The sequence below is a fragment of the Erpetoichthys calabaricus genome, chromosome 1 (assembly GCF_900747795.2).
Source record: "Erpetoichthys calabaricus chromosome 1, fErpCal1.3, whole genome shotgun sequence".
Lineage (NCBI taxonomy): Eukaryota > Metazoa > Chordata > Cladistia > Polypteriformes > Polypteridae > Erpetoichthys > Erpetoichthys calabaricus.
In genome coordinates this window covers 289,358,695-289,385,680 of record NC_041394.2, presented here as the reverse complement: position 1 = coordinate 289,385,680, position 26,986 = coordinate 289,358,695, and the positions used below count along the sequence as shown (strand labels likewise).

Below are 26,986 nucleotides of genomic sequence, written 5' to 3'. Positions count from 1 at the left end.
GTGTAGCCTCAGCTTCTTGTTCTTAGCTGACAGGAATGAAGCCCAGTTCCAGCTGGAGTTTTTCTTTTTTTTTTTACATTTTTTTATGTCCACCCTGGCCATCTGACCTTTATCGGACTGTCATATAGAAACTTAAAAAAGCAAATCTTTATTTAAAGACTTCTCTTAATTATATATCTTTTTATGTAAGTGTGCATTATGTATTTATCTTTATATAATATTTATTCATTATTATTCTTATCTAAATTTAATTTGTTTTTCTTTGCATGTAACTACTTCTTTGACATGTTGTAAAGTACTTTGAGCTACATTTTATGTATGAAAATGTCAGTCAGTCATTCTCCAACCCACTATATCCTAACACAGGGTCACGGGGGTCTGCTGGAGCCAATCCCAGCCAACACAGGGCACAAGGCAGGAACAAACCCCGGGCAGGGCGCCAGCCCACCGCAGGGCACACACACACAAAGGACAATTTAGGATCACCAATGCATCTAACCTGCATGTCTTTGGACTGTGGGAGGAAACTGGAGCACCAGGAGGAAACCCACGCAGACACGGGGAGAACATGCAAACTCCACACAGGGAGGACCCGGGAAGTGAACCCAGGTTTCCTTACTGCGAGGCAGCAGTGCTACCACTGCGCCACTGTGCCACCCTGTATGAAAATGTGCTATAGAAATAAATGTTTTTGTTGTAAATCTGCTACCAGGTCTGAAACATGGTTCATGCAGAGACAGACTTCTGCATACTGCTGTTGCAAAGAACTGTTTTGTGAGTCTTTAGTTTTAGTTCCTCCTGCACCAGGTGGGGCAATGAGTTGCAAATGATTGCCACTAACTTCAGTCAGCAGCAGTGACCTCAGACTTAAGGGGAGAGACATGATTCAATCAAAAATATATTTGTTTTTTCATATTCCTGAGCTCTGCCCCAGCATCATTGAAAGAAATTTGCTTAAACTAGATTACCTCTGAGCACTTAGTTTTTGTTTCTCATACCTTGTGGAAGAGGGATCGCTGGGTAAAGTGCACCGACATTTGGACATGTGTCAGTCTTCCTGTGAATAATCATCATTGCACTGTGTGTCTGTCCTCTTGAGCTTTAAGACTTCATTGAGGTAGCCATATTTAAAACTTGTTTGTCAGTATATTCTAGGGTCTTTGTGTAACTGCAGAAGGTGGCGAGTTGTTGCTTTTGAACTCTGGTGGGAAATGCGCTGCGAAGCCGAGCTCCACTCCAGGATCTTAGCAAACAGTAACATTCAAATCAATACTAAAAGACCCCTGATTGGTCTGCATTATGTTCTTATCAGTATTTATCACGCATGTTTTACAGTTGATATGAAACACAATCTGTTCAATGCTTTAACAGCTGAGTTTGCAATTGCTTTTAAGTGATAGTAAGTGTGTGTATGGATTCTGATATGCTTTTTGACATACACAAATAAAGCAAATTACTGTAAGGCTCAGGTCTTCTTAACAATGTGACAAAGATATACTTACTTGCATATCTTGCATTCTATAATATGATTCCTGGAAGTGGTTTGCAAATAGTTAATTTTTTCAGCACTGCTGGTAAAATCCCATCATGCCCTAGGTTTTTGTTTGTCTTTAAGTCACCTAAAGCTCATAAAATGTCTTCTGTATTAAATTAATATAGAACTTGTTTTAACTCTGCCTTAGGCATTCTATTAGATTCTTCCTTAGTGTGGAGGAACAGAATGATTAATCGCATCCTGCTCAGCAGCCAGGTGTGTGTTCACCTTGGAGCAGCTGAAAGTAAAATAAAAATAACAAAAACACCAATGGCAGGCACTGATGGTCTACTCTAAATAATATTTTCTCCAGAGACATCTGTGTATCCTAATTCCCATGGATTGTCTGCCTTGTTTCCCCTGTTTTCAGCGTAATTAGGATTTGGCTAACATTGTCCTGGCAGCAAGCCTGCTTTTCAGGCCAATATCTTGAGGGTCCTGTTTTAATTAAAATTCTGTATTGTTTCTTTGAATTTAATAATCACAGGAAGTTCATTAAAAAATAATTTATAGGCCATTCCAAGACATAATAAAATTAGCAGGCAGTCAATTACTAAAGATTTCATTAACACGTGACCTTACAATAAACTAAGTATCCTCCACCCTTAGACTGACTTAACAAGGTACCACAATCTTCCTTTGAGCAATATGTGCACAAGAATTCCATTCTTTTTCACATCCAACCCTTCTCTCTTTTAGTTCTAACATGTTTACTCTGTCCAGTCCTGCAAAGAAACTGGTGTTCTGGTCTGCATTTTGATTGATTAATCAGAATTGCTGTCATGACTGCCATGGTGTCTCATGGTCTTCTCCTACCTCATTTTGACTTTGGTTTTTTGCCTTCAATACAATACAGTTTATCTTTGCATAACCCAAAATCACACAAGGACTGCCGCATTGGACTTTAACACGCCCTGTCTTTTGAAAGCCCACCATCCTTGACTCTCTAAGAAGACAAGAAAAAACTCCCAAAAAAATCCTTGTAGGGAAAAAAATGGAAGAAATCTTGGGAAAGACAATTTGAAGACAGACCCCTTTCCAGGTAGGCTGGGCATGCAGTGGGTATCAGAAAAAAGGGTAAATACAATACAATACACAGAACAGACCACAGTGATCCTCAATAAAATATGATAGTACAATAAGTACAATAGTAAAATTACAAGTACAGAGCAAAATGCAAGAGTAGACGATATCACATAATACAATTCAGATTTGTTCATAGTCCTTGTGACTTCAGCCATTAAGTTGCCTCCCCACCACTGACCATTCTACAGCTGAGTCAGTGATGGGCCAGCCAATATGATGAAAGGACCCTTCTACCCGATGATTCCAGTGCTCGTCCATCAGAGATTACTTTTCCTTAGGCAGGCAGACAACATTTGAGTACTGAGAAGTGAAACAGAATAGGTGAGGGTTAGTAACAAATTATAACTATCATTATTACTTATGTTTTAGTGCTAATGACTAACAACGGAGATGCAGAATGCACAGTTAGTCAGCAGCTCTAGTTTATAATAATAATAATACAGTACATTTTATTTATATAGCGCCTTTCCCATACTCAAGGCGCTTCACAGAGTCTTAGAAAAAAAAAAACAGCAGGGTATATGTTACATTGGATATGTTTTCTTGAATAGAACAATGAAACAGATAATAAGGCATTAAATAGAATAAAGAACAATAAACCAGAGTAAAATACTAAATTCAATACTAAAAGAAAAACCTAACAAATAACCTAATTTATGATATAACAGACACACAAATTATCCTGAGCACCTGGACAGAGAGGTAAACTGAAAGAAAGGGCAGAATGTTAATTTAAAAACCTTCCTAAATAAATGAGTTTTATGTTGTTTTTTAAAAGAATGAATGGAGTCAGCTGATCTAATTAATTTTGGGAGGTCATTCCAAAGTCTGGGTGCTATGGAGCTGAAGGCTCTGTCACCTATAGAGTGCAGGTTAGTGTGAGGCACAACAAGATTACCAGACGAGGACCTTAGTAGGCAAACAGGAGCATAGTGATTTACAAGGTCACTGATGTAATCCAGTGCAAGGCCATTTAAAGCTTTGTAGGTTATTAATAGAATTTTATATTCAATCCTGTAAGACACAGGGAGCCAATGAAGGTGAAGCAAGATGGATGTGATGTGCTCACTGTTGCTGGTTCGAGTAAGGACTCTTGCAGCAGAGTTTTGAATCAACTGGAGCTGTGATATGAGATTAGAAGGGGCACCTGCCAGCAGCGAGTTACAATAATCGATGCAGGATGTGATAAAAGCATGGACAAGTCATGTCAACACTTTTCGTTAAAATTCACGTTAAACCTAGTCTATGTATGCTAAACTGAAGTACTGAGTCTTTAACCAGGATGTGAAAGCTGAGACTGAAGGGACAGCTCTTATAGTAGCAGGCAAACCATTCCACAGTTTAGGGGCTCTGTAACCAATTCTTGGAATCATAAACAGATTGGCATCTTGAGATCTTAATGTGCACTCTGGTTTGTGAATAATGATAAGTTCAGATAAATAAGCCGGACCTTAGCCATTTAAGGCTTTATGCATTAAAAGTAGGATTTTGAAATCTGCCCTAAACTTTACCAGGAGCCAGTGTAAGTATTTAAGAACTGGAGTTACTGTATGTATTTGTATCTTCTTGTTCTTGTAATAATTCTTGCAGCAGCATTTTGGATTAACTGGAAGCCGTATAAAGAACAATTTGAACATTTAGTGAATACCGCATTGCAGTAGTCAGTTCTACTAAAAATAAATGCATGAATTAATTTCTCAGTATACCGGATATTTAGAAAACACCTTACTTTCCCAACATTTTTAAGATGGAAGAAACATGTTTTGGACAATTTTGTAATGTGCACTTTAAGTGACACGCTAGAGTCAAAGATAACGCCTAGATTGCAGGCTAATTCAATAAAATTAATGGTGATACGAACTGAGTTAAATAATGATAATATATTGTTGCGACCGGCATCAATCAATCCCTCCAATAATTATTATAATTATAATTATAATTAGTGTCTCTGTTTTGTCTGTTTTTAAAGACAAGCAGTTCTGTTCCATCCACTCCTTTAATTCACTAACAACATCAGAGACTTCATTTGTTCTGAAAGAAAGGTATAACTAGATGTGAAGTTCCTTTGTGTTCATATGTGGGTAGTAGATATTGAGCTTTATCCATGCAGAAATGTATTATGTGTATATTATACCCAGTGCATTCAAAAAGTATATAGATCCTTTCACTTGTTACACATTTACTATGTTATAGCTGTTGTGCTAAAATCATTTAAAATAATTTTTTCCCCACATCAAACAACACTCAATACCCCATATAATGACAAAGTGAAAATGGGATTTCAGAAATGTTTACAAATTTATTAAAAATAAAAAATACTGAAATATCACATTGACCCTAGTATTCAGACTCTTCTCAGTACTTTGTTGAAGAACCCTGGAGTCTTTTTGGGTATGACGTGACAAGTTTCATACACTTTGAATAGGGGATTTTCTGCATTCTTCTTTGTAGATCCTCTCAAGCTTTCTCAAATTGGTTGGAGACTACCTTGGACAACTATTTTCAGGTCTCTCCAGAAATATTTAGTTAGGGTCAAGTCCAAGCTGTGCATGGTCAGCTCAACAATGTTCCCAGAGTTGTTCCTACACCACTCCTGTGTCATTTGTGCTTTGTGCTTAAAGTTATTGTCCTGTTTGAAGATAAACCTTCAGCCCAGTCTGAGGTCCGGAGGGCTGAGGAGCCTGTCTTTAAGAATATCTCTGTGTTTTGATTGGTTCAGCATTTCCTCAAACCTATCTGCTCTTTCAAAACAACCCCACAACATGATGCTACCACCACCATACTGCACAGATGATGAGCAGAGCTTGGTTTCCTCACAACATCACACTAATCTTGGTTTAATCAGACCAGAGAATCATGTTTCTCACCGTCTATGAATCCTTTGTTCATATTAAAAACGGCCTTCTATGCATCTTTTACTAAGGAGATACTTCTGTCTCGTCACTTTGTCAAAAAGCCAAGACTAGTTGTGTGTTGCAGCAACCGTTGTTCTTCTGGAAGTTTCTCTCATCTCCACACATGTTCTCTGGAGCTCAGCCAGAATGACCCTTTGAGTTCTTGGTTACCTCTCTTATTATGGTGCTTCTCCCATGATTGCTCAGTTTCGCCAGCCCTAAGAAGAGTTGTGGTTGCACCAAACATCTTCCATTTAAGAATCATGAAGGCCACTGTGCTCTTATGAACCTTCAATGCTGTAGAAATTTGTCGCTACCTTCCCTGGGTCTAAGCCTCGACATAATCCTGTCTCTAAGCTCTACAGGCAATTCCTTTTGATGTATGCTATCAATTGTGGGACCTTATAGAGACAGGTGTGTGCATTTCCTAATCATGTCCCATCAATGAAATTGACCACAGGTGTACTCCAAATGGGGCGCAGAAACATCTTACCTATGATCACTGCAGTGGGCTGCACCTAAGCAAAGGGTCTGCATACTTGTATTAATGTGATATTTCAGTTTTTTATTGGTAATAAATTAGCAAAAAATTCTAAAATTCTATTTTCACTAATTTTTGAATGTTGTTTGATGAGGATAAAAATGAATTGAATTAATTTTAGCACAAGGCTGCAACATAAAAGGTGACATAGGTGAAAGGGTCTTAATACTTTCTGAAGGTATAGTACTTATGTTTGTGTGTGGGGGTGCATGTTCAGGATGCCCTTAAAAGAATGGAAATTTTTATTAAATGTTTTAACACAATAACTAATAATCAATACAATTCAATTTTTACATAAAAATGGTGAATAATAAAATTGTTTTTCTATTTTTGAATCCATTTCTACATGAGCACCATTTTTAATGAGCAGGTTCTGGAGCAGGTTGATCTAATTTCCTCAGGGTTCTGTTGTTCTTTTCAAGCCACAAATTTGTCATGCAAATTTTGTTGTTGCATGACAGTAGCTTACAGTTGACCAGTCAGCTTAATAGCTAGCTTCTGAAACTGAAATAGTTTTTACTCTATTCTATTTTTGAAAGTGTAAATTTCAAATAGATATATAGGTACCATATAATAGGGAGAGAAAGTGTAAATTTCAAATAGATATATAGGTACCATATAATAGGGAGAGATTATAAGTACTAGTCCATATTTATGTATATAGATAGATATACATCTAACAGGACTGAGCTTCTATACTCTATACAATAAGATGCTGCAGATGTTCTATCAGACAGTTGTGGCGAGCGCCCTCTTCTACGCAGTGGTGTGCTGGGGAGGCAGCATTAAGAGGAAAGACGCCTCACGTCTGGACAAACTGGTGAGGAAGGCAAGCTCTATTGTTGGCATGGAGCTGGACAGTTTAACATCTGTGGCAGAGTGAAGGGCGCTCAGCAGGCTCCTATCAATTATGGAGAATCCACTGCATCCACTTAATAGTATCATCTCCAGACAGAAGAGCAGCTTCAGCGACAGACTGCTGTCACTGTCCTGCTCCACTGACAGATTGAGGAGATTGTTTCTGCCCCAAACTATGCGACTCTTTAATTCCACCCGGGGGGGTAAACATTAACATTCAACATTATACACAGTTATTGTCTGTTTTTCACCTGCATTATTATCATTCTTTAATTTAATATTATTTATTGTATCAGTATGCTGCTGCTGAAGAATGTGAATTTCCCATTGGGATTAATAAAGTATCTATCTATCTATCTATCTATCTATCTATCTATCTATCTATCTATCTATCTATCTATCTATCTATCTATCTATCTACCTATCTATCTACCTACCTACTCCAAACCCGTGGCACTCTAGAAAGCCATAGGGACTGCCCTCTGTCATTCCGGGGGGAGGTACTGCCCCGTGCAAGCACTATCCCCCGGTCTTTCTGTTATAAAGGTGCCCTGGTTGGGTGGAAGATCCGGCTGTTGTTTACGATAGATAGATAGATAGATAGATAGATAGATAGATAGATAGATAGATAGATAGATAGATAGATAGATAGATAGATAGATAGATAGATAGATAGATAGATAGATAGATAGATACTGTGTAATTAAAAGTATACCTTCTCTTTCTGTGCATTGTATTCTTTCCTGAAAATCATTTTACACTACAGATTTATTTTGACTATATGAATATGACATGTCCCCATGTTAAAGATGCCAGCTACCTTCCAGTTTACAGTAATCTTATTTAAGGGAACAGATGTAAGACTTGTCTTCTTTATACAGACAGTGCAAAATGAGTGGCTCACTCCTACTACACCAAAACAAATTGAAGATGTTGAAAACAAGCAGAGACAAGGAAATCAGAAATATAAAGGAAAGGAAGAGAAGAGCATCAGAAAAATCTGGGACTTTGTCAAAGCAAAAGTGAATCAAAGGTAAGCACACCACTAAAAAAAGTTATTTTTAACACTGCATACTTTTTGAAACTGCAAATGTATATCTGTTTTGTTGAACTCGCCTGCCTTGTAATAGTGGAGGCCAGAGTGTGTAGAGCCTGATGTTCAAATCGGTGTGTACTTTCCTGCCAGGCTGCACAGATTGTGTTTCTTGCTGTTAACTGACCTCAGTGTGCTTCTCAGAGAAAAAGAGACTCAGAGAAAAGCTTAGATACATTAGTAGGTGACAGGGCTTAAAGAAAAGTACAAGGATAAGGCAAAATCACTTCTCTTAAACAAAAAGTAAATCACTGTTTTATTACTCCTTCAGAAGACAGAATTCCAATGTGATGAATGTATTTGACAAAAAAGAGAAATGGCATTAAATAAGGAGTGAGATAAGTGAAGCCTGCTAGGAAACTGATCTTGATTGATTAAACAACATGAACTTATGTTAGCAGGAGCTGTGAGTGTTGTGCGATGGCAACTGCTAACCAATAAAAGACACTGAAAAAGAGAGTTGACAAGGGCAAAAATACGGAGCACAATACGCGGATTTTAATTGCCTTAACTGACTAACCATACCACCAAGTGCCTGCTCAAATGACGACAAAGCTGTTTCATGGTGATTTGCATATGTTTGCTCTTTGTGAGCCAGACCACACGGGATGGAATGCTTTATAGAGATAAAATGTTGATGCACTTGTTCCAGACCCTATTTTAAAAGTCAGAAAAATTACTCAGAAATACAACAAATGAAAAACTCATTAAACATAAATTCACACTTTCATTTTTGTTATTGGACTTCTGTGCTCGTCACGGATTGTCCATAACGAACACCATGTTCAAGCATAGGGGTGTTCATATGTGCACTTGGCACCAGGACACCCTAGGCCTCAGTTCGATGATCGACTTTGTGGTCGTGTCGTCGGACTTGCGGCCACATGTCTTGGACACTCGGGTGAAGAGAGGGGCGGAGCTGTCAACTGATCACCACCTGGTGGTGAGTTGGCTTCGATGGTGGGGGAGGATGCCGGTCAGGCGTGGTAGGCCCAAACGTGTTGTGAGGGTCTGCTGGGAACGTCTGGCAGAGCCCCCTGTCAGAAGTAGCTTCAACTCCCACCTCCGGCAGAACTTCGACCACATCCCGAGGGAGGTGGGGGACATTGAGTCCGAATGGGCCATGTTCCGTGCCTCTATTGTTGAGGCAGCTGACCGGAGCTGTGGCCGTAAGGTGGTCGGTGCCTGTCGTGGCGGCAATCCCCGAACCTGCTGGTGGACACCGGCGGTGAAGGATGCCGTCAAGCTGAAGAAGGAGTCCTACAGGACCCTTTTGTCCTGTGGGACCCCGGAGGCAGCTGATAGGTACCGGCAGGCCAAGCGGAATGCGGCTTTGGTGGTTGCTGAGGCAAAAACTCGGGCGTGGGAGGAGTTTGGGGAGGCCATGGAGAATGACTTTCGGACGGCTTCGAGGAGATTCTGGTCCACCATCCGGCGTCTCAGGAAGGGGAAGCAGTGCAGTGTCAACACTGTATATGGTGGGGATGGTGCGCTGCTGACCTCGACTCGGGATGTTGTGGGTCGGTGGGGGGAATACTTCGAAGACCTCCTCAATCCCATTAACATGCCTTCCAATGAGGAAGCAGAGCCTGGGGACTCAGAGGTGGGCTCCCCCATCTCTGGGACTGAGGTCACCGAGGTGGTCAAAAAACTCCTTGGTGGTAGGGCCCCGGGGGTGGATGAGATACGCCCGGAGTTCCTCAAGGCTCTGGATGTTGTAGGACTGTCTTGGCTGACACGCCTCTGCAACATCGCATGGACATCAGGGACAGTGCCTCTGGATTGGCAGACCGGGGTGGTGGTCCCCCTCTTTAAGAAGGGGGATCGGAGGGTGTGTTCCAACTACAGAGGGATCACACTCCTCAGCCTCCCTGGAAAAGTCTATTCAGGGGTCCTGGAGAGGAGGGTCCGTCGGATAGTCGAGCCTCGGATTCAGGAGGAACAGTGTGGTTTTCGTCCTGGTCGCGGAACAGTGGACCAGCTCTATACCCTTAGCAGGGTCCTGGAGGGTGCATGGGAGTTTGCCCAACCAGTCTACATGTGTTTTGTGGACTTAGAAAAGGCATTCGACCGTGTCCCTCGGGGAATCCTGTGGGGGGTACTCCGAGAGTATGGGGTACCGGCCCCCTGATAAGGGCTGTTCAGTCCCTGTACGATCGGTGCCAGAGCTTGGTCCGCATTGCCGGCAGTAAGTCGAACCCGTTTCCAGTGAGAGTTGGACTCCGCCAGGGCTGCCCTTTGTCACCGATTCTGTTCATATCTTTTATGGACAGAATTTCTAGGCGCAGCCAGGGTGTTGAGAGGGTCCAGTTTGGTGGGCTCAGGATTGGGTCACTGCTGTTTGCAGATGATGTTGTCCTGTTTGCTTCATCAGGCCGTGATCTTCAGCTCTCTCTGGATCGGTTCGCAGCCGAGTGTGAAGCGGCTGGGATGAGAATCAGCACCTCCAAATCCGAGACCATGGTCCTCAGCCGGAAAAGGGTGGAGTGCCCTCTCAGGGTTGGTAGCGAGATCCTGCCCCAAGTGGAGGAGTTCAAGTATCTCGGGGTCTTGTTCACGAGTGAGGGAAGAATGGAGCGTGAGATCGACAGGCGGATCGGTGCGGCATCCGCAGTAATGCGGGCATTGCATCGGTCTGTCGTGGTGAAAAAGGAGCTGAGCTGCAAGGCGAAGCTCTCAATTTACCAGTCGATCTATGTTCCTACCCTCACCTATGGTCATGAACTATGGGTAGTGACTGAAAGAACGAGATCGCGAATACAAGCGGCTGAAATGAGTTTCCTCCGCAGGGTGTCTGGGCTTTCCCTTAAAGATAGGGTGAGAAGCTCAGTCATCCGGGAGGGGCTCAGAGTAGAGCCGCTGCTCCTCCGCATCGAGAGGAGTCAGATGAGGTGGCTCGGGCATCTGATCAGGATGCCTCCTGGACGCCTCCCTGGTGAGGTGTTCCGGGCACGTCCAACCGGGAGGAGGCCCCAGGGAAGACCCAGGACACGCTGGAGGGACTATGTCTCTCGACTGGCCTGGGAACGCCTTGGGATTCTCCTGGAAGAGCTAGAAGAAGTGGCCGGGGAGAGGGAAGTCTGGGCATCTCTGCTCAAGCTGCTGCCCCCGCGACCCGACCTCGGATAAGCGGGAGACAATGGATGGATGGATGGATTAAAAAATATTAAAGAAATACTTTATTAACTGCATTTCTGCATGTAACATACTGTATATGCAGTAATTGGCACAGGGATGCAGTGTATAGCACTACTTTCTCACAGAGGTAGGAAACAGCGTCATTGTGGAATCTGTATGTCATCTTCTTGTCTGTATGGGACTTGTCTTGGTTCTCCCGATTCTTTACACATCCTAAAGAAATGTCTGTTTAGCTGCTTGGCATATCTAAACTAACCCAGTGCCTTTGTGTGTTCCACCATAGCACAGTGTCCTACCCATAATTTATGCCTGTCTCATGTCTGATGCTTCCAGAATAATCTTTGACTTACTGCAAACTCAGAGGGCAATACATAAGTAACAAAAATAGATTAGTAGATGAATACATCCATTTTCTAAATCAGCTTTATCCTAAGCAGGGTAGCGGGGGAGATGGAGACTATCTCAGCAAGGATAGAGTGCAAAACAGAAATAATCCCTGGACAGGGTTCCAGTCCACAACAGGGGAACACACTCACATATACATACAAATACTGGCTAGGGACAATTTAGTATCACCAATTCACATAACTTGCATGTCTTTGGACTGTTAGAATAAACCAGAGCACCCATAGGAAACCCACTCTGAAACAGGGATGACATGTAAACTCCACAAAAGGAGAACCCAGGATGTATTTTATATAGCACATGTGCACTTTAATATCATTCTTCTGACTCTTTAGAAAAGTAGACTTATGATACATTTTTTAAATAATTGTGACATCGAAAGTTTAAGGGACTTTAACAGAAACATAAAATGAGAAAGAGGTAAGAATTAGTCTGGCAAGGTTCTCTTTAAACACCTATTGCCTTAGCTACTAGGCCTCACATCCTACCTTAAACAATGATTTTGTATGTTATTATAGACATAAACATGTCATCCCCACCCCCATTAAATTATAAAATTTAAGCTCAGTTTGATTAGCTTCTTGAGAGCAATAGTGGCTCCAGGTAACTACCAACAATTCCCAAACTGGGACGGGCTGCCATTTGTGTCATTTAATGTGATAATGAGTTAATTATTCAAAAAAAAAGAGTGGAATGAACTCCTGACAGATACTGCAGTTCTCCAAGGACTGTGTGGCTGTGATTGTTCTATTTTATTTCTCTTATGGCATTTTATCTCCTCATTCCAGCACAATCTAAGGAGATAGAAAAGGCAGAACAGAAGAAAGATGAACTGGTGTGTATGTAGTATTAGCCTGAAAAGACAACATTAGCTCTCTGTTTTGTTATTTTAGTATTTCAGGAATGGGTTTGGCATAACTCAGCATAATAATAAAATAAACATAACAAAGTCACTTAGTCCAATTCAGGGTCACAAGGGGCAACAGCCTATACCAGTAGAAAGCACAAGATCACAAGGAAGATACCAACATTAGGTGGGGTGCCAGCTGATTGTAGGGCTTCTCATGCACACATCCATAGTCGCACTCACCTCCAACTGAGACTCACCAAGTAGCATGACATACTGTACACAGGATATGGGGGAAAATCAAAAGATACAGGGAGAAAAATCGTATTTATGGAATTCAGTGTCATGACTGCAGAGCAATCTACATTGTGGAGACCAAGAATAAATTAAGGGAGAGATTTTTACAACATCTAAGATTGATAGAAAATGGGAATAAATCAACTTCACTTTATATTCACTTTAGACAAAGGAATCCTAATCTAGTCATGTTCAGTTTAGAATATGACAGAACTTGGAATAAGACATGCAGACTTAATAGAGAACATCATTGGATTGAGGCTTTGGACACAAAATATCCAAATGGTCTCAATGAAATTTGAGGAAAAATAGCAAAATGTAGCAAAAAATCCTACTCCTTTCAATCAATCTTGTTTTAGTACAGCAACGTCAATAACAGGATGCCTCACAGTCCCATGGATCTTTGTTCACTGTCTGGCTAGGCCTATGTGTATATGGAGTTTGCGTAATTTCAGTTCAATTCAGTTGAATGTATTTTTGTATATCACTCTTCAGTGAGTGCAGGTACAGAACACTGTGACAAATTCACAGGTAGAAACAAATACAAACTTACACATTACTAATTACAAAACGAGGACACGTAAAGATACAAATTTGTTTCAACAGACAGTAGAACAATGTAGTTTACTTAACATAAATGAAGCCCAGCAATATCTGTCCATTAATTATTTGTTGAACTATGGCCAGATGATGACGGAGAAGTGGAAAAGATAAACTTCAGTCAGCAACATCCCTGGAGATAACAAACTACTAGGGTGTCCATGATCAGTTATAAAAGGGATGTCAAAGAGGAAGTCTAACATGGTCACTGTCCAGAAGAACACGGCCAACTGGCCATCCACCCACTCATGGGCATTCTAGAGTAGAGTCTGTGCTGAGATGTCTAATTTGATAACGGAATCTTTCCATGTTTTGATACCAATCTCAGATATCTTGTAGTATTTAAAATGTGGACCTTTTACAAAGAGGCTTTATTCCTTCCTATGTTGAAACAGCTTGTTATGTTAAAGCAGCTTCTCGTATTACTCATATTATCTGGCTATTAAAAAATTTAATCCGTTGGTGTTTGCTTAAGAATTATCTGGATGTTTTTTTATAATTAGTTTAAGCAGAAAGTGTAAAAACTCTGTGGCACTGTACAGTAAGTCTAGAATTTTAGGAATGCAACTGTTGGGTGGTGTTTAGTTGCAGGAGATAACAAATACATCTAGCACAGTGTGCAATTTATAATGAAGTATATGTACAGTTATGTCTCATCCAAGATTCCTCCCTTGGCTCAGGTTCAACTGCCTTTGTTCATTATTGTTTCTTTTGTTTTTGTTAATATGTCTGTTTATTATATGCATTATTCCTGGTTTTTGATTCTCTTTATGTGTGTATGCCTGTGTTACATTCCATGTGCTTTCTGGGTTATTCCACAAGAGGAGGACCACCTGCCTTTTATTGCAATGTACTGCCTTCAGCCCTGTAAAGGCAGTGGATATCCTACAGTATGTTGCAGTTTACTGTGAATGTGCTCTTGAGTTAGTGAGGTCTTGTGTCTATTACTGTGTTTTGGTTTTTTTTTTGATGATTTTTCTGGACTTTTGACCTTCTGCTCTGTTTTTTAACTTTGCCATTAGATTACTGTATTGGGACTTTGTTTGCTATGGGACTGCTATGAGTCTTGTTATGGGCAAATCCTTTTATCTTTTGTGTTCTACAGAGTCTTCTTTTGTTACAGAGCATTTTGAAAAAAATAAACCTTTTATTTAATTAAGACCCTGTGTTTGCCCTTTTATCTAGCCAGGCTTTGACAGTAAATCAGCCTCTAGTGGGAATATTTGGAAGTGTTTTTACGACTTTGTGCTTTGGGACTCCAGTTTATAACATCTGCTACAAAGTGCAATTTAGGATGGTGCTTTTTATAATGCCCGTTTCCAAGCTACACAAGCATGGCTCACTATATCCTCTTGACTCCAATGACAGAAGCATATGAGCTCAGAAGGCACTTTTTGGAGACAAGAAATTTAATTTTTAAAAAGGCAAAGTTCTCTTGGAGACAGATTAGTTATATAAGATCAGTGAAAGAGCTGATTAGAGAGAGAGAGAGAGAGAGACAGGAGGTGGGTGAAGTGAGTGCAAGAATGCAGTGACTTACTGTTGACACTTTAAGCAACACAAGAAATGGGCGGCCTGGAAAAACTAAACATCTAGCAGTACCAGGATTTATGGTGTTTACACATTATTGTGCTTTGCTTGTGGCACTATTTGACTAAGGCCTAAAGATTAAAATGTATTAAAGCCTGCTTTTCTGCCTTCATATATTCTCTTATCTGTTCACCGGGGACTGGGAACGAAGTTCCTTTGTCAGCTTGATCAGTTGGAGTGAGGGAGAGAGCACACCCACAATTGTAAGGCTACAATGAAAGTCATATCTGGGTAAAGTCTGAACGAACCTTTGACAGTAAGGTAGTGGACCATAGTCCTGGGTACAAGTACATACCACTTATGAAGTGAGTATCCTCAAAGGATGTTAAGTGTAAGAAAAGACAAAAATAAAGTAGTGACAGAGAACTAAACTTTATCCAGTGGGTCCAAATTAAAATGAATCTGTACATTTTGTGAATTTCCCCTTGGGATTGATAAAGTATCTATCTATCTATCTATCTATCTATCTATCTATCTATCTATCTATCTATCTATCTATCTATCTATCTATCTATCTATCTATCTATCTATCTATCTATCTAATAAAGGGGATTCATGTTTTAAGGAATGGCACTCCCAGAAGCTTTTCCATGATAAAACACAACGGCCCTAAGTGCCACAGCAGGATACTGATTATAGAAACAGAATAGAGGAGGATTAGTAAATTAGTAACAGTTCATAATTATCTATCCATCCATCCATTTTCCAACCCGCTGAATCCGAACACAGGGTCACGGGGGTCTGCTGGAGCCAATCCCAGCCAACACAGGGCACAAGGCAGGAACCAATCCTGGGCAGGGTGCCAACCCACCGCAGGTTCATAATTATTGTACATTATATTTTTTTAAACTATGTCTCTGACATTTCTTCCTAATAACATGCAAATTAGGTAAAATTGTTGAATCTATGTACATGTTTGCTCTGTGAGAGCTGGCTTCTTTGATGCTGAAACTGGCTTCTCATTTCCTTTCACCTTATTATAAACTAAGTGGATCATCAAATAGATGGGATGTCATTGTCCAAAGCAATTAATGTCATAGTAATAATTCTGAAGACATGTCTGTATATGGTAATGCTAGCAACAAATCAAGAAAGTGTTATTCTTCAAATGACAGTGAATATGAAAAAATGCATGTCCTTGCTCAGCACCAATCCCTCCTTTTAGCTGCTGTGCTTATTCATTCATAATGTTAAATCATTTAATTTGCTTGTTTCTCTTGATTTTTCATAGTGACTTCTCCCTTGAAAAATACCTGCCAGCATCCTGTTTAGGACCCAGTGGCATTATCAGCAGGGCACAGCTGAAGAAATGTGTGGATGATATGGGCTTTGCAATTAATGATGATGATTTTGACAGCCTGTGGGCAAGGTAAAGCTTTACACTTTCTTTGGAAACCTCCTTATTAAAGTTTCTTCTGTAGCCAAGGCAGGGAAGACATATGGTGCTCCCTACCCTCCATGGTATTACCCTAGATATGTCAGAGAAGGATTCTCCAGAGAACTGGTATTTGGAGTGTTCTGCATTACCTGAAGCAGCTCTTTCTTCCTGCCAGTTTGCACATTTTATTTATTCTATATAATTGTATGTCAGCCTCGGATGTGTTTATAAGACACACACTAGAACTGAAAACTCCTAGAAGTGATATCTGGATTGTCTAAGATTTCCACTAACCTTTTAAGCTTTATTTATTAAAACATAGTCCTGATGGATTTTTTTTCAAAGTACATGCAGTTAGTTTGCTTTACGCTGTTCGTTTGAACATTATTGATGATGAATAAGTTCAAAGGACGAGCGAGTATAAATTGAAAACCATTTCAAACCTGCCATCTCTGGGAACAATAGGTCAAAAAATGCTGATGTCCGCATAAAGGTCTTGCTGTTATTTCAACCTGAGACTATTATTATAAAACCAATTTTGCTGCTACATTTAATTTAATAATGAAAGGGAAACAAAATAAGTGCTTAGTGGGCGTTTCTCTTTGACAGCAAAAGGGTCCCGATTGATTTGCTGCCTTACCTTCTATATTTTTTTTTTGATGAGCGCATTTTAAACTTTTAACATTTGAATCCCTTCTTCAAGGGTGCATTTTGGGTCCCATAATCAGTGGAGCAAGTTATTTGTAAATTTGGGCACAAATTGTGTGAGATGATGAAGAGCGGTCAACATTGTTCTTTAGTCTGCTTATCTAAGCACATGTCCTGTAAATCAATTAATTAAGCAAGTTGCCTTTTGAGCCACTTGCTAGTTTGCTGTACATATCATTTTTCATTTGGGAACATTTGCAAAATGAAACATTCTGTGTTTTGTTTGCTGAACAGTGCATTTTATTGTGTACATTTTAAAGAACTAACTGATGTATTCATTATAAATAGCAAATAGGCTATGACACAGAAATATGAATAGATATACAATATGAAGATATTAATAGTAAGGGTTTCTCATGTTTAAAGCTGTCACCTGCTTCACCCCAATAGAGAAAAGAAAATCCACAAAATCCAGTCAGGATACAGAAAACAAAATTCCTCTTGTTTGATAGAGGGTTTGTGGTCCCAAATTTGAGAGAAATGGGTCTCTGCAAAGACTGGCAGCTGACCAGTCATCATTCAGCAGCCTGGTAGGTTGAAGCAAATGATTCCAAGCCTGGAGAATGAGAACTTTGTTACCCCTTTAGGAGCATAGTTGCCTTCAATAAGTCATTTATTTAATGCTACTGAAGGCTTAGAGGTGGACATAGGAGGCCCATTTCTGATCCTAGAAATGACCCAACGACTTAGCTGGAAGTAACCTCTGTAACAGATGAGGCTTTTGTCCACCTCTCGAACCCTCAGGTACCACTCTGATGACCAGGTGAAAGTATAAATTATATTTATTTTATAATTATACGGTGCACCAAGCACTCTCCTCCACACACTCATAAACAATAAACTCTTCTCAAAACCAATACCTCCTCGCCCAGACACGTCGTCACCCTACCTCCCAGCTCAGCTCAGTGTTCTGGGCTTCCCAGAGTCCTTTTATAGCCCCTGACCCGGAAGTGGCTCCAAGCCAAACCCACAAGTCCGTTTTCCTTCCGGGTCAGGGCAAACAGTCCTTTTTTTCATCCCGGGAGCACATCGCTTCTTCCAGTCACGTGACTGGGATGCACTCCCGGGTTATAGGGCATGCCAGAGCCCACTAGCCCCCCTACAGCGACTCCTGGCGGCCCCCAAGGTATCCAGCAGGGCTTGTGTCAAAACACTACAAAGTCCATGAGGCCCTGCTGGAACTCGGGGCACAAATATGCTGTCCGGAGGGCTCCTCCTAGCGGCCTGGGGGTGACGACCGGAATCCATAGCCGGTCGTCTGTCACACCTCATAAAAGGCATTTAAAACCACTCCATATCTGGGGTATATCAGCCAGGGTTCCTCGCCTGTGGTTAAATCTTTGTTGATCATTTCTGTTTTTTTTGTTTATGTCAATATTGCTTCTGTGTATAATTTGCGGTATTACTTTTTATGTATCCGTATTCATGTCTTTGTTATGTGCCTTGTGTTTTGTTTGGGGGTTCCCCAAGAGGTACTGCCACCTGCCCATCATCATAAGGAACTGCCCTCAGTCCTATAAATGTGGGGGCAACCCACAGTCTATTGTAGTTCATTCAAACATTCAAATGAACCTAGAAATGGTAAGCTTTTTTAATCTTTGTACTGTACTTTACAATTATCCTTTGAATTTGTGATTGGGACTTTTTGCCTTGGATTGCCTGTGCCTTTTAAGGCAACTCCTTTTTGCCTTATGTGTTTTTGAGCAATTCATCTTTTTATTTATAAGGATTCTGTGCTTCTCCTTGGGACCTCAACTTCATAACAATTTCCGAAAGCAAACTGAGAATAAAGTTAGGAAGAAATGCATTATGGCAGGAGAAATGAGAGAAAAAGAAAAGTAAATAGGGACATGACTCTGGTGTGACTGGGAGGCAGGAAGGAGGGTAAACTATCCTACCCAACAGATTGGGGTTGAAGTCTCTAAAATTAAGCCCAGAAGGAAGAAGGTTTCTTGTTTTGTTTAATTTTTTATACTTTGTGTTCTTTCTGATATGACCATTTCTTTTGTGTTTTATAGTAAATGTACCATTTTTTTTATATTAGTGGCTCTGCTGGGATTATTCTAGTTATGGTTACACAAGGTCATTCCTCTTTTTCATAATGTATAACATATAATAATGCATGTGTCATTTCAGTCAGGCACAGGTCATTGGTAGGGCCATGGAAACAGAGTATTACTGTAAATTCGAGCACAAAAGTTTGGAAATTCCTGAACATGGCCCAAGAGGAAGTCATATAGGAGCTCAATAATGAGATAAAGGCTGTGGAGGAAAGCCACAGGTCATCCAGGCTTTTAAGGTAGTGGTAAAATCATCCCAGACCGCTCACAAATTGCCATTACCTGTGAAAGGTGAAAGCTGTGGAACAAACACCAGGCTCCTTAGGACTGTCAATATGCCAAAAAAATTTCTCTGTACTGGTGCTGCAACCCTAAAGGTCCAGGCCTGAGTGATTAATTTCAGTCATGAATTGTTCTACCAATTTTATAGTGGTTTGGGTATACTCAGTATTAATATTACAAAATAATTCTGAGTAATCTCATTTAATTACATGTAGAAAATGTGTGTGTGAACATAAGACTGTTAGAGGAACAAAAGATAAGATTAAGTTAAATACTAATTAAAAAAACACACAGATACAGTAAATGACTATCCAAAACTACTGATTCCCTGTAAATGCTGTCAAATATCTAAAGCATTCATTCAGTTGTCATCTAAACATATATTTCTTTATAGGATTCAGAAATCCAGATTCTGCCCTAGTATGGCTGGGCCATTCTCGGGTCACCAATCCAACCTGCAAATCTGGTGTGCGGCAGGAAAATAAGATTCCTTGAAGAAAACCCTAAGTGGACATAATGAGATTATGTAGACTTAACACACACACACACACACGCACACACACACGCACACACACGCACACACACACACACACGCACACGCACACGCACACACGCACACACACACACACAAAGTGTTCAGGGCAGAGTTTGAATCCACAGCACTGGAGTCATGAGTCACACCACTTTAAAAGGTGTTTGACTTTGAAGCAACTAAATCAAAATTACAAACACAGCTACAAGTTTAAGTCAGATTATGCTGATTGTGCATTGGCAGAATGCGCCAGCTACAAAAGCACCTGACAATTACCACTGAAGTTAGAGTTTTCAAAGCAATTAACAATATCTAAGAAGGCCAAATAATTGGTGCCTGAATAACAGGTACATTGGTCACAAAAAACTACAAAAATATTTCATGTTGCCAGAAGAACAATCTTAGACAAATCAAACATGGACAAACTATATTGACAAAGAGATACAATGGCCATTAGTTGACTCTTACTGACACTGATAGGCAAACACTTAACATAATAGTTAATAAATGCCAAAAAAGTGCAACCTCAGAAATTACCAGAGAAGTGAATCAGCACATCTGTGACACACTCTCAGTAAAAAAAACATATGCTGTGAGCTTCATAAAGTTGGATGTTATGGCAGGATCAAATTCTGAAACTACTTAGAGTATATCCATCGCCAATGCAAAAATATGCATAACCTGATGTAAGGAACACAAACCTGAACCACTGACAATGGAAACATATATATATGGTCTGATGAGTCAATTTACACCAGTCTTTCTCAAAGTGGGCGATAACGCCCCCTTGTGGGCGCTGGAGGCCTACAGGGGGGCGTTAAAGGGCCCAGAGAAAATTGGGGGGTGTTGAAGCGGTTAAGGGGGGGGGCGATGGATGATTTGTGTTTTTTTTCTAATATTTTAAAATTTAAACTAAAATCAAAACCTACTTACTATACTACATCGATTATTTCATTCTTATTCCTGTCCTGTTTGATTGTATAAATATAAATAATTTATCATGGCTTTCGTAGGTAGCCCATGAGCAATCAAGTTTTAACAAGTTTTTATTAAACAACGCGATTTGTGTAATCCTGTATCAAGCGGCCGGATCATCAATACTTGTTCTAACTGATTCCAGTCGTTTTTATCGAAAATAAAAAATATCGAATTAAAAAATGTCAAAATTTTCGTATAAATAAAAAATTAATCTTAGCCCTAGCCTTAACCCCTAAACCAATTTTTTATTTATACTAAAATTTCGACATTTTTTAATTGATATTTTTTATTTTCTATATTCTTTATTTTCGATAAAAATGACAGTTACCGTTCTAACTTGCTCAGTACGAATTCCGTCGAATTAGGTAAACGAGTTTGTGCATGTTTGTCTTATTCCTGTCAGTGCGTGCTGTATTTTAATCCTATATAATAGCGCGTAATACTTCTTTTATTTTCATTACTGTTTTCGCGCGCAATCATTAGAAAGTTTTTTAAGCTCGATACTTTACTCACGTATTTGTAAAGACAAAACCATGTCGGAAGTAAAAAAGAAGAGACGGCAATACAGTGCGGAATATATTAAATACGGATTTGTTGAAAATCCCACAAATCCATCTTCGCCTATGTGCCTTCTTTGTCAAAAAACATTTTCGAATGAAGCGATGAAGCCTTCTAGGCTACAAGATCATTTGAATAAAATGCATCCAGATAAGAAAGAAAAAAATGTGGCCTATTTTCAAGACCTGGAAAAGAAGTACATAGCTCAGCGAACTGTATCAAAACTTTTTTTCAGCGGCTTCTATGCAAGACGATGACGGACTTCGAGCCTCGTACAATATCTCTTTGTTAATTGCTCAAACAGGCAAACCACACACTATTGGAGAAGAGTTAATTTTACCAGCAATAAAAGAAGTAATAACTACTGTGCTCCATAAACCAGCAGATATTATTCGAAAAATTCCTTTGAGCAATAGTTCTGTGCAAAGACGAATTGATGAAATGGCTGAAAATATTGAAGACTCATTGTGCAATCATCTGAAGACTAGTCAATTCTCAATTCAGTTGGATGAGTTCACTTTACCAACTAATGAAGCACTATTGTTGTCATATGTGAGGTTTATTAAAGATGAGAAAATATGTCAAGAACTATTATTTGCTAGAAATTTAGAGACAGATACAACCGGAGAAACCATATTTAATACACTGGAAAAGTTTTGTGATGAGAAAGAAATTCCCTTGAAGAATATTATATCAGCTGCTGTGGATGGCGCTCCGGCTATGACAGGGCGTCACAAAGGCTTCATAGCGTACTTAAAAAATAAAATTCCAGATGTGCTCGCTGTTCATTGCGTCATTCATCGACAACATTTGGTTGTGAGCAATTTGAGTGAACGGCTGTTTCAATCACTGCAACATGTCATCACAGCAGTCAATAAAATCCTAAAGAGCTCTTTAAATGACAGATTATTTAATCAGCTTTGTGTTGTTAATGATGAAGATTTCAACCGATTGCTGTTTTACACAGAAGTGCGTTGGCTATCAAGAGGTACTTGTCTGACTCGATTTTATAATCTGTTTGACTCTGTGATAGAGTTCTTGGAAAACAAAGACACAGAATTGCGCAACAACCTCATCACATCAAAGAATGATATTGCATACTTGACAGACCTGTACAAATTGTTTAATGATATCAATCTCCAACTTCAAGGTGACGACTTGAACTTGATTAAAACAAAAAATATCGTTGCTGCTTTCGTAGCCAAACTGCTCTTACACAAGAAAAACATCGGCAGACGTGAGTTTCACAATTTCCCTAATTTATCAGCAGTACCCTTCATAAAATGACAACTTGCTTGTTTACTGCCAACATTTGGAGAACCTCCACAGTGATTTCAAAGGACGGTTCCAGGACATTGGAAATACCGGACTGGGTGTTGGATCCTTTTTCAAATGTCAACACAGCAGGATCATCCCAGCTTGAGGAAGAACTTATAGAACTGACAATGAACGAGAAAATAAAAATCAAATTCAAAAATGGCTACCAAGAATTTTGGCTACAAAAGCCAGTCCCACAATTGTACCCTGGATTGTGGTCGGCTGTTCAACGATTTTTGGTAGCATTCCCATCATCATATTTGTGTGAACGTGGATTTAGTGCTGTGGCAACGCTGCTAACTAAAAAGAGGAATCATTTGCATGTTACCGACTTACGGCTGTTTTTGAGTAAATTCGAACCTGATATTAACAAACTTGTTAAAAATCATCAGATTCATCCTTCACATGAGATAAGTTTTAAAATTTTAATTGAAATGTTTGTTTTAATTTGAATAAAAGTCTTTTTAAATATTATAAAGTTGCGTTTTTATTGCTCCCTTTAGTTAGAAAGTCTCATTTAAAATGTAAGTTTGAACTCAGAAACAGGATAAGACACATATGGCACGCTATAATTAAAGTAATGATTGCGTTTGTGATTTTTAAGATGTGGTAAAGTTAAAAATTTTGGGGGGCGCTAGAAAATAATTGATTCTCAAAGTGGGCGGTAGACAAAATAAGTTTGAGAACCTCTGATTTACACAATTACACAATCCACAATTTCTGTTGCAAATTGTTAAATGAGTTGGAGGATCCATAATGGTGTAAGCAGCCATTTCAGGAGAGACTGATCTAAAAACTGTTCTTCATGCTTATATAATGTTCAAGGAATAGAGCTTTTTAGAGGGCCAGATTCATCAGATGTTACAAATGATGTTCCTTCATGTTGTTTCCCCATTCCAGGATGATAATATCCCTGAATACACTACTAAACCATCCATTATCCAACCCGCTATATCCTAACTATAGGGTCACGGGGGTCTGCTGGAGCCAATCCCAGCCAACACAGGGTGCAAGGCAGGAAACAAACCCCGGGCAGGGCACCAGCCCACCGCAGACACTACTAAACCAATTCAGGAATGGTTTAATGAACAACAGGATGAACTTAAATGCCATACACGGTTACAGTTATCAAATGTACTGCCATCTAACAGGCTAGAGGGTATCACTTGTCTCCTGCTAGTCCACTAAGTCTTATCTTTATAAGGGCAGCACTTTCCACTCAGAATCATGTCCTGTCAACTACTGACCAATGGGTGTTCTGTCAGCTGTCTTTTTAGTGCCTCCAGTTAAATTGTTACTGCCCCATGGCAACACCCATATTCCATATTGAAATGCACATATATGTATTGTACATATTTAATAATCCCATTGTTGGTCTGGCCACCTTAATGTCAGTCTCAACCTTGTAACACCTTACAAAATTGGCAACACTTCATATGGTATATGGACGATAAATGTCTAATGTATTTGAAACCATAAAAAAATAGCACAAGAGAAGCCACTAAATAATTTTTCTAAAAGGAACAATAGGTCTTTTGTCAGTGCTAATCCGAGGACATTTTTTGATACATGAAATTTCCAAATACTCTAAACAATAAATTGCATGATTTTAGGTGGATCGTACGAGTGTTTGAAGTGGGTCGGCACCTTGTCCAGTTTCAATATAGAGTACCAGCACCTCTTTGCCAATTTTCACAAGAGACTCTGCACTGCAAAAAGGTTTGGAGCAACCACCTTGTATTCTTGAGAATTGGCTGAAAAAAAGGCAAACATTTGAGCAATGGTCTTTACAGACATTAGTCCAAAACAGAACTGAGGTGACAGACAAAATTTTGCGGTTTTAAAGCCAGACGGGAAATGACGTCATCTGGGCAAGAACCGGATATGATGTAATCGGGCCCGGAAATGCAAATGATGTCATTTGCAGAATTGCCCATGGTTGGTCTGCAGAGGAAAAAAAAAGAAAGGATCAGTGAACTCTGCCACCCCCTGATCTGGCATTGAATTATCCTCTTTTGAGCCCTTTAGCCTCCTCCCATGCACATGTGTGTGACACTCTGTAACAACCACCTCTCCTCCACTCTTTGATTGACTGTATTGCAATGATGCAACAATGAAAGTTTCATAGTACCAGTAGCTTTTTTCAGTGTACTGTGGTATAGCAGGTCCATGGCTCTAAAAGGAAGGCCAAGTTTTAAATAAATAATCTGCACACTCGTGGCTTTAAGGAGAGGGTGTGATAGGGTGGCGGGAGCGGTTCCTGGACGTGATGCGGGTGTGAGCGTTTCCGCACTGAAGTGCACAGGTGCGGGATTGCCCGTGTCCGTATTTCATGCCGGGAGCTGGTAATCACCACACATGTTCCACGTCTCCATTATAAAAAGGAGAAGCACAAGTACAGAGGGGAGAAAAAGGTTAAAAAAGATCAAAAAAGGGCAGTTGGAAGCGGTCACTCCTGTTGAGCAGTTCCAATGAGCAGGATTGACTAGGAGGTTGAATGTCTTGCCACGTAAGGCCACGGAAGTTGAGGAGGCTTGGGAGAGAGAGCCCCAGTGTGAGTGCTCTGGTCACTGGGGACCCGAGTCTCGGTCCTGCGAGGGAGCTGTATGTAGCCAGGGGATGGAAGGCAACTGGACCAGTTAGGAGTAGGCTGCACCTGCTGATATGGTGACTCCCCTGTTGCAGGGCCTGTATGGGAGAAGTAGGGGAGCCACCAGTTAGAATGAAGAAGGCACCAGGTTTTTTAAAAAAGGACAGCTTCCAGCCTGTTGTTTTTAACCTCTTTTTAAAGGATTATTTATTGATTTTTAACCTCCACTTATTGTACACATTTTTATGGATTATTTATTTATGGATTTCTTTGAAGCACTGCACTATGGATACTGCTTTGGTTTTGTTTTTCATTTAATAAAAGCACCTTTTTTACTTTGCACCTTCCCCTTGCATCAAGTGTGATTTATCCCCATCTGCCAGTTCATCCTGATACATTACTGACAGTGTTGGGTTCAAGGGCTTTCAAATCTGGAAGAAGGAGCATGGAGCAGGACCCGCACCTTCACATGTACCAGTGAATACCAGAACCACTTCGTAAATCTTTATCGGAGACTTCCCCACACCCCCCTATAAAATTTGATTGAATGTCACTGTATCAGTATAATTAGGGTACCACTGGTAATTTGGTTCCACTTTTAGCACTGGATCTCACATCTGTTAGACTGGCAGTTCCAAGAACAATGATAAGATTCATTGGCTTATGTATTGTCTTTATATGATTTGCACATTCTCCCCATTTCTTTTTGGGTATTTTCACTTTCTTGACACATCCCAAGGATATGCATTCAACATTAATTGATGACTGTAAATTGTGAGTGTGAGCTTGAATTTGGCTTTGCAATGAAATGGCTTCCTATCTTGGCCTAAATGTGTCCTTGATAATACTGAGACAAAGTGTAAATGCCTTAATGAAAATGCATTGTATAATACACTTGCTCCTTCCGTCCACTATTCTAACTATACTTGTGCAGCCGGAGACGAAAGATGCATTGCCATAGTTAAACACAGAATTTGCCTAGATGGGACAAGAATGCACTATATTTCAGTTATTTCTCCTGAATGATTTGGTGTCCATTTTGACTATTTGTCATATTTCCTTATACCATAGGAGGCCCAAAATGACCAGCTGATTTCCATATGAGAACAAGAGATAGATAGATAGATAGATAGATAGATAGATAGATAGATAGATAGATAGATAGATAGATAGATAGATAGATAGATAGATAGATAGATAGATAGATTCTCGTCTATAAGAGGAAATTAAAACTTTAAAGAATATCAAGAAAACGATGCCTATTATAACAAGCCACAATCCCCCAACCACACTCAAGAACTTCTGGTTTGGATAATGAGAGAACTGCTGCTGTCTGATAACAGACTTTTAGATGGTAGTAAGATGTAGTCAGATCTGTCCAATTGTGCCACAGGTTTACATTTAAGGGCATTAACATTTGGATAGAGCAAGTACAAATGGAGCATACTGATAGTATAATGCTGGTTGAAGTCAGCAGCATTCTAGGGTCAAATTAATTTGTCATTAGTGTGTTGATAACAGAGTGAATCGTTTCTGTTGCTGAGTTAATAAACATTGACAAGAACGATTGTAGAAACATCTGGTACTGCACATATGTCGAGGCAGAAATATACACACAGACTGGTTTATCATCGTCTCATAAGCCTTAAAATAGTATTTTTCAGATGGGATAGAACCTGTACTGTTCTTCCTGAGTATAA

General features: G+C 39.9%; 2 protein-coding genes across 2 annotated transcripts in view; both read left to right on the top strand.

Moving 5' to 3' along the window:
- The window catches only part of LOC127528026 (craniofacial development protein 2-like), a 1,148,403-nt gene that overhangs the window by 481,895 nt on the left and 639,522 nt on the right, over nt 1–26,986 (top strand). The gene's annotated exons all lie outside the window — the stretch shown is intronic.
- The window catches only part of LOC114660741 (uncharacterized), a 149,051-nt gene that overhangs the window by 53,352 nt on the left and 68,713 nt on the right, over nt 1–26,986 (top strand). The window contains exons 6-7 of the mRNA XM_051928530.1: nt 7,795–7,946; nt 16,115–16,252. Of these exons, the coding sequence (XP_051784490.1) occupies nt 7,795–7,946; nt 16,115–16,252 (290 nt within the window). The remainder of the gene's footprint in view (nt 1–7,794; nt 7,947–16,114; nt 16,253–26,986) is intronic.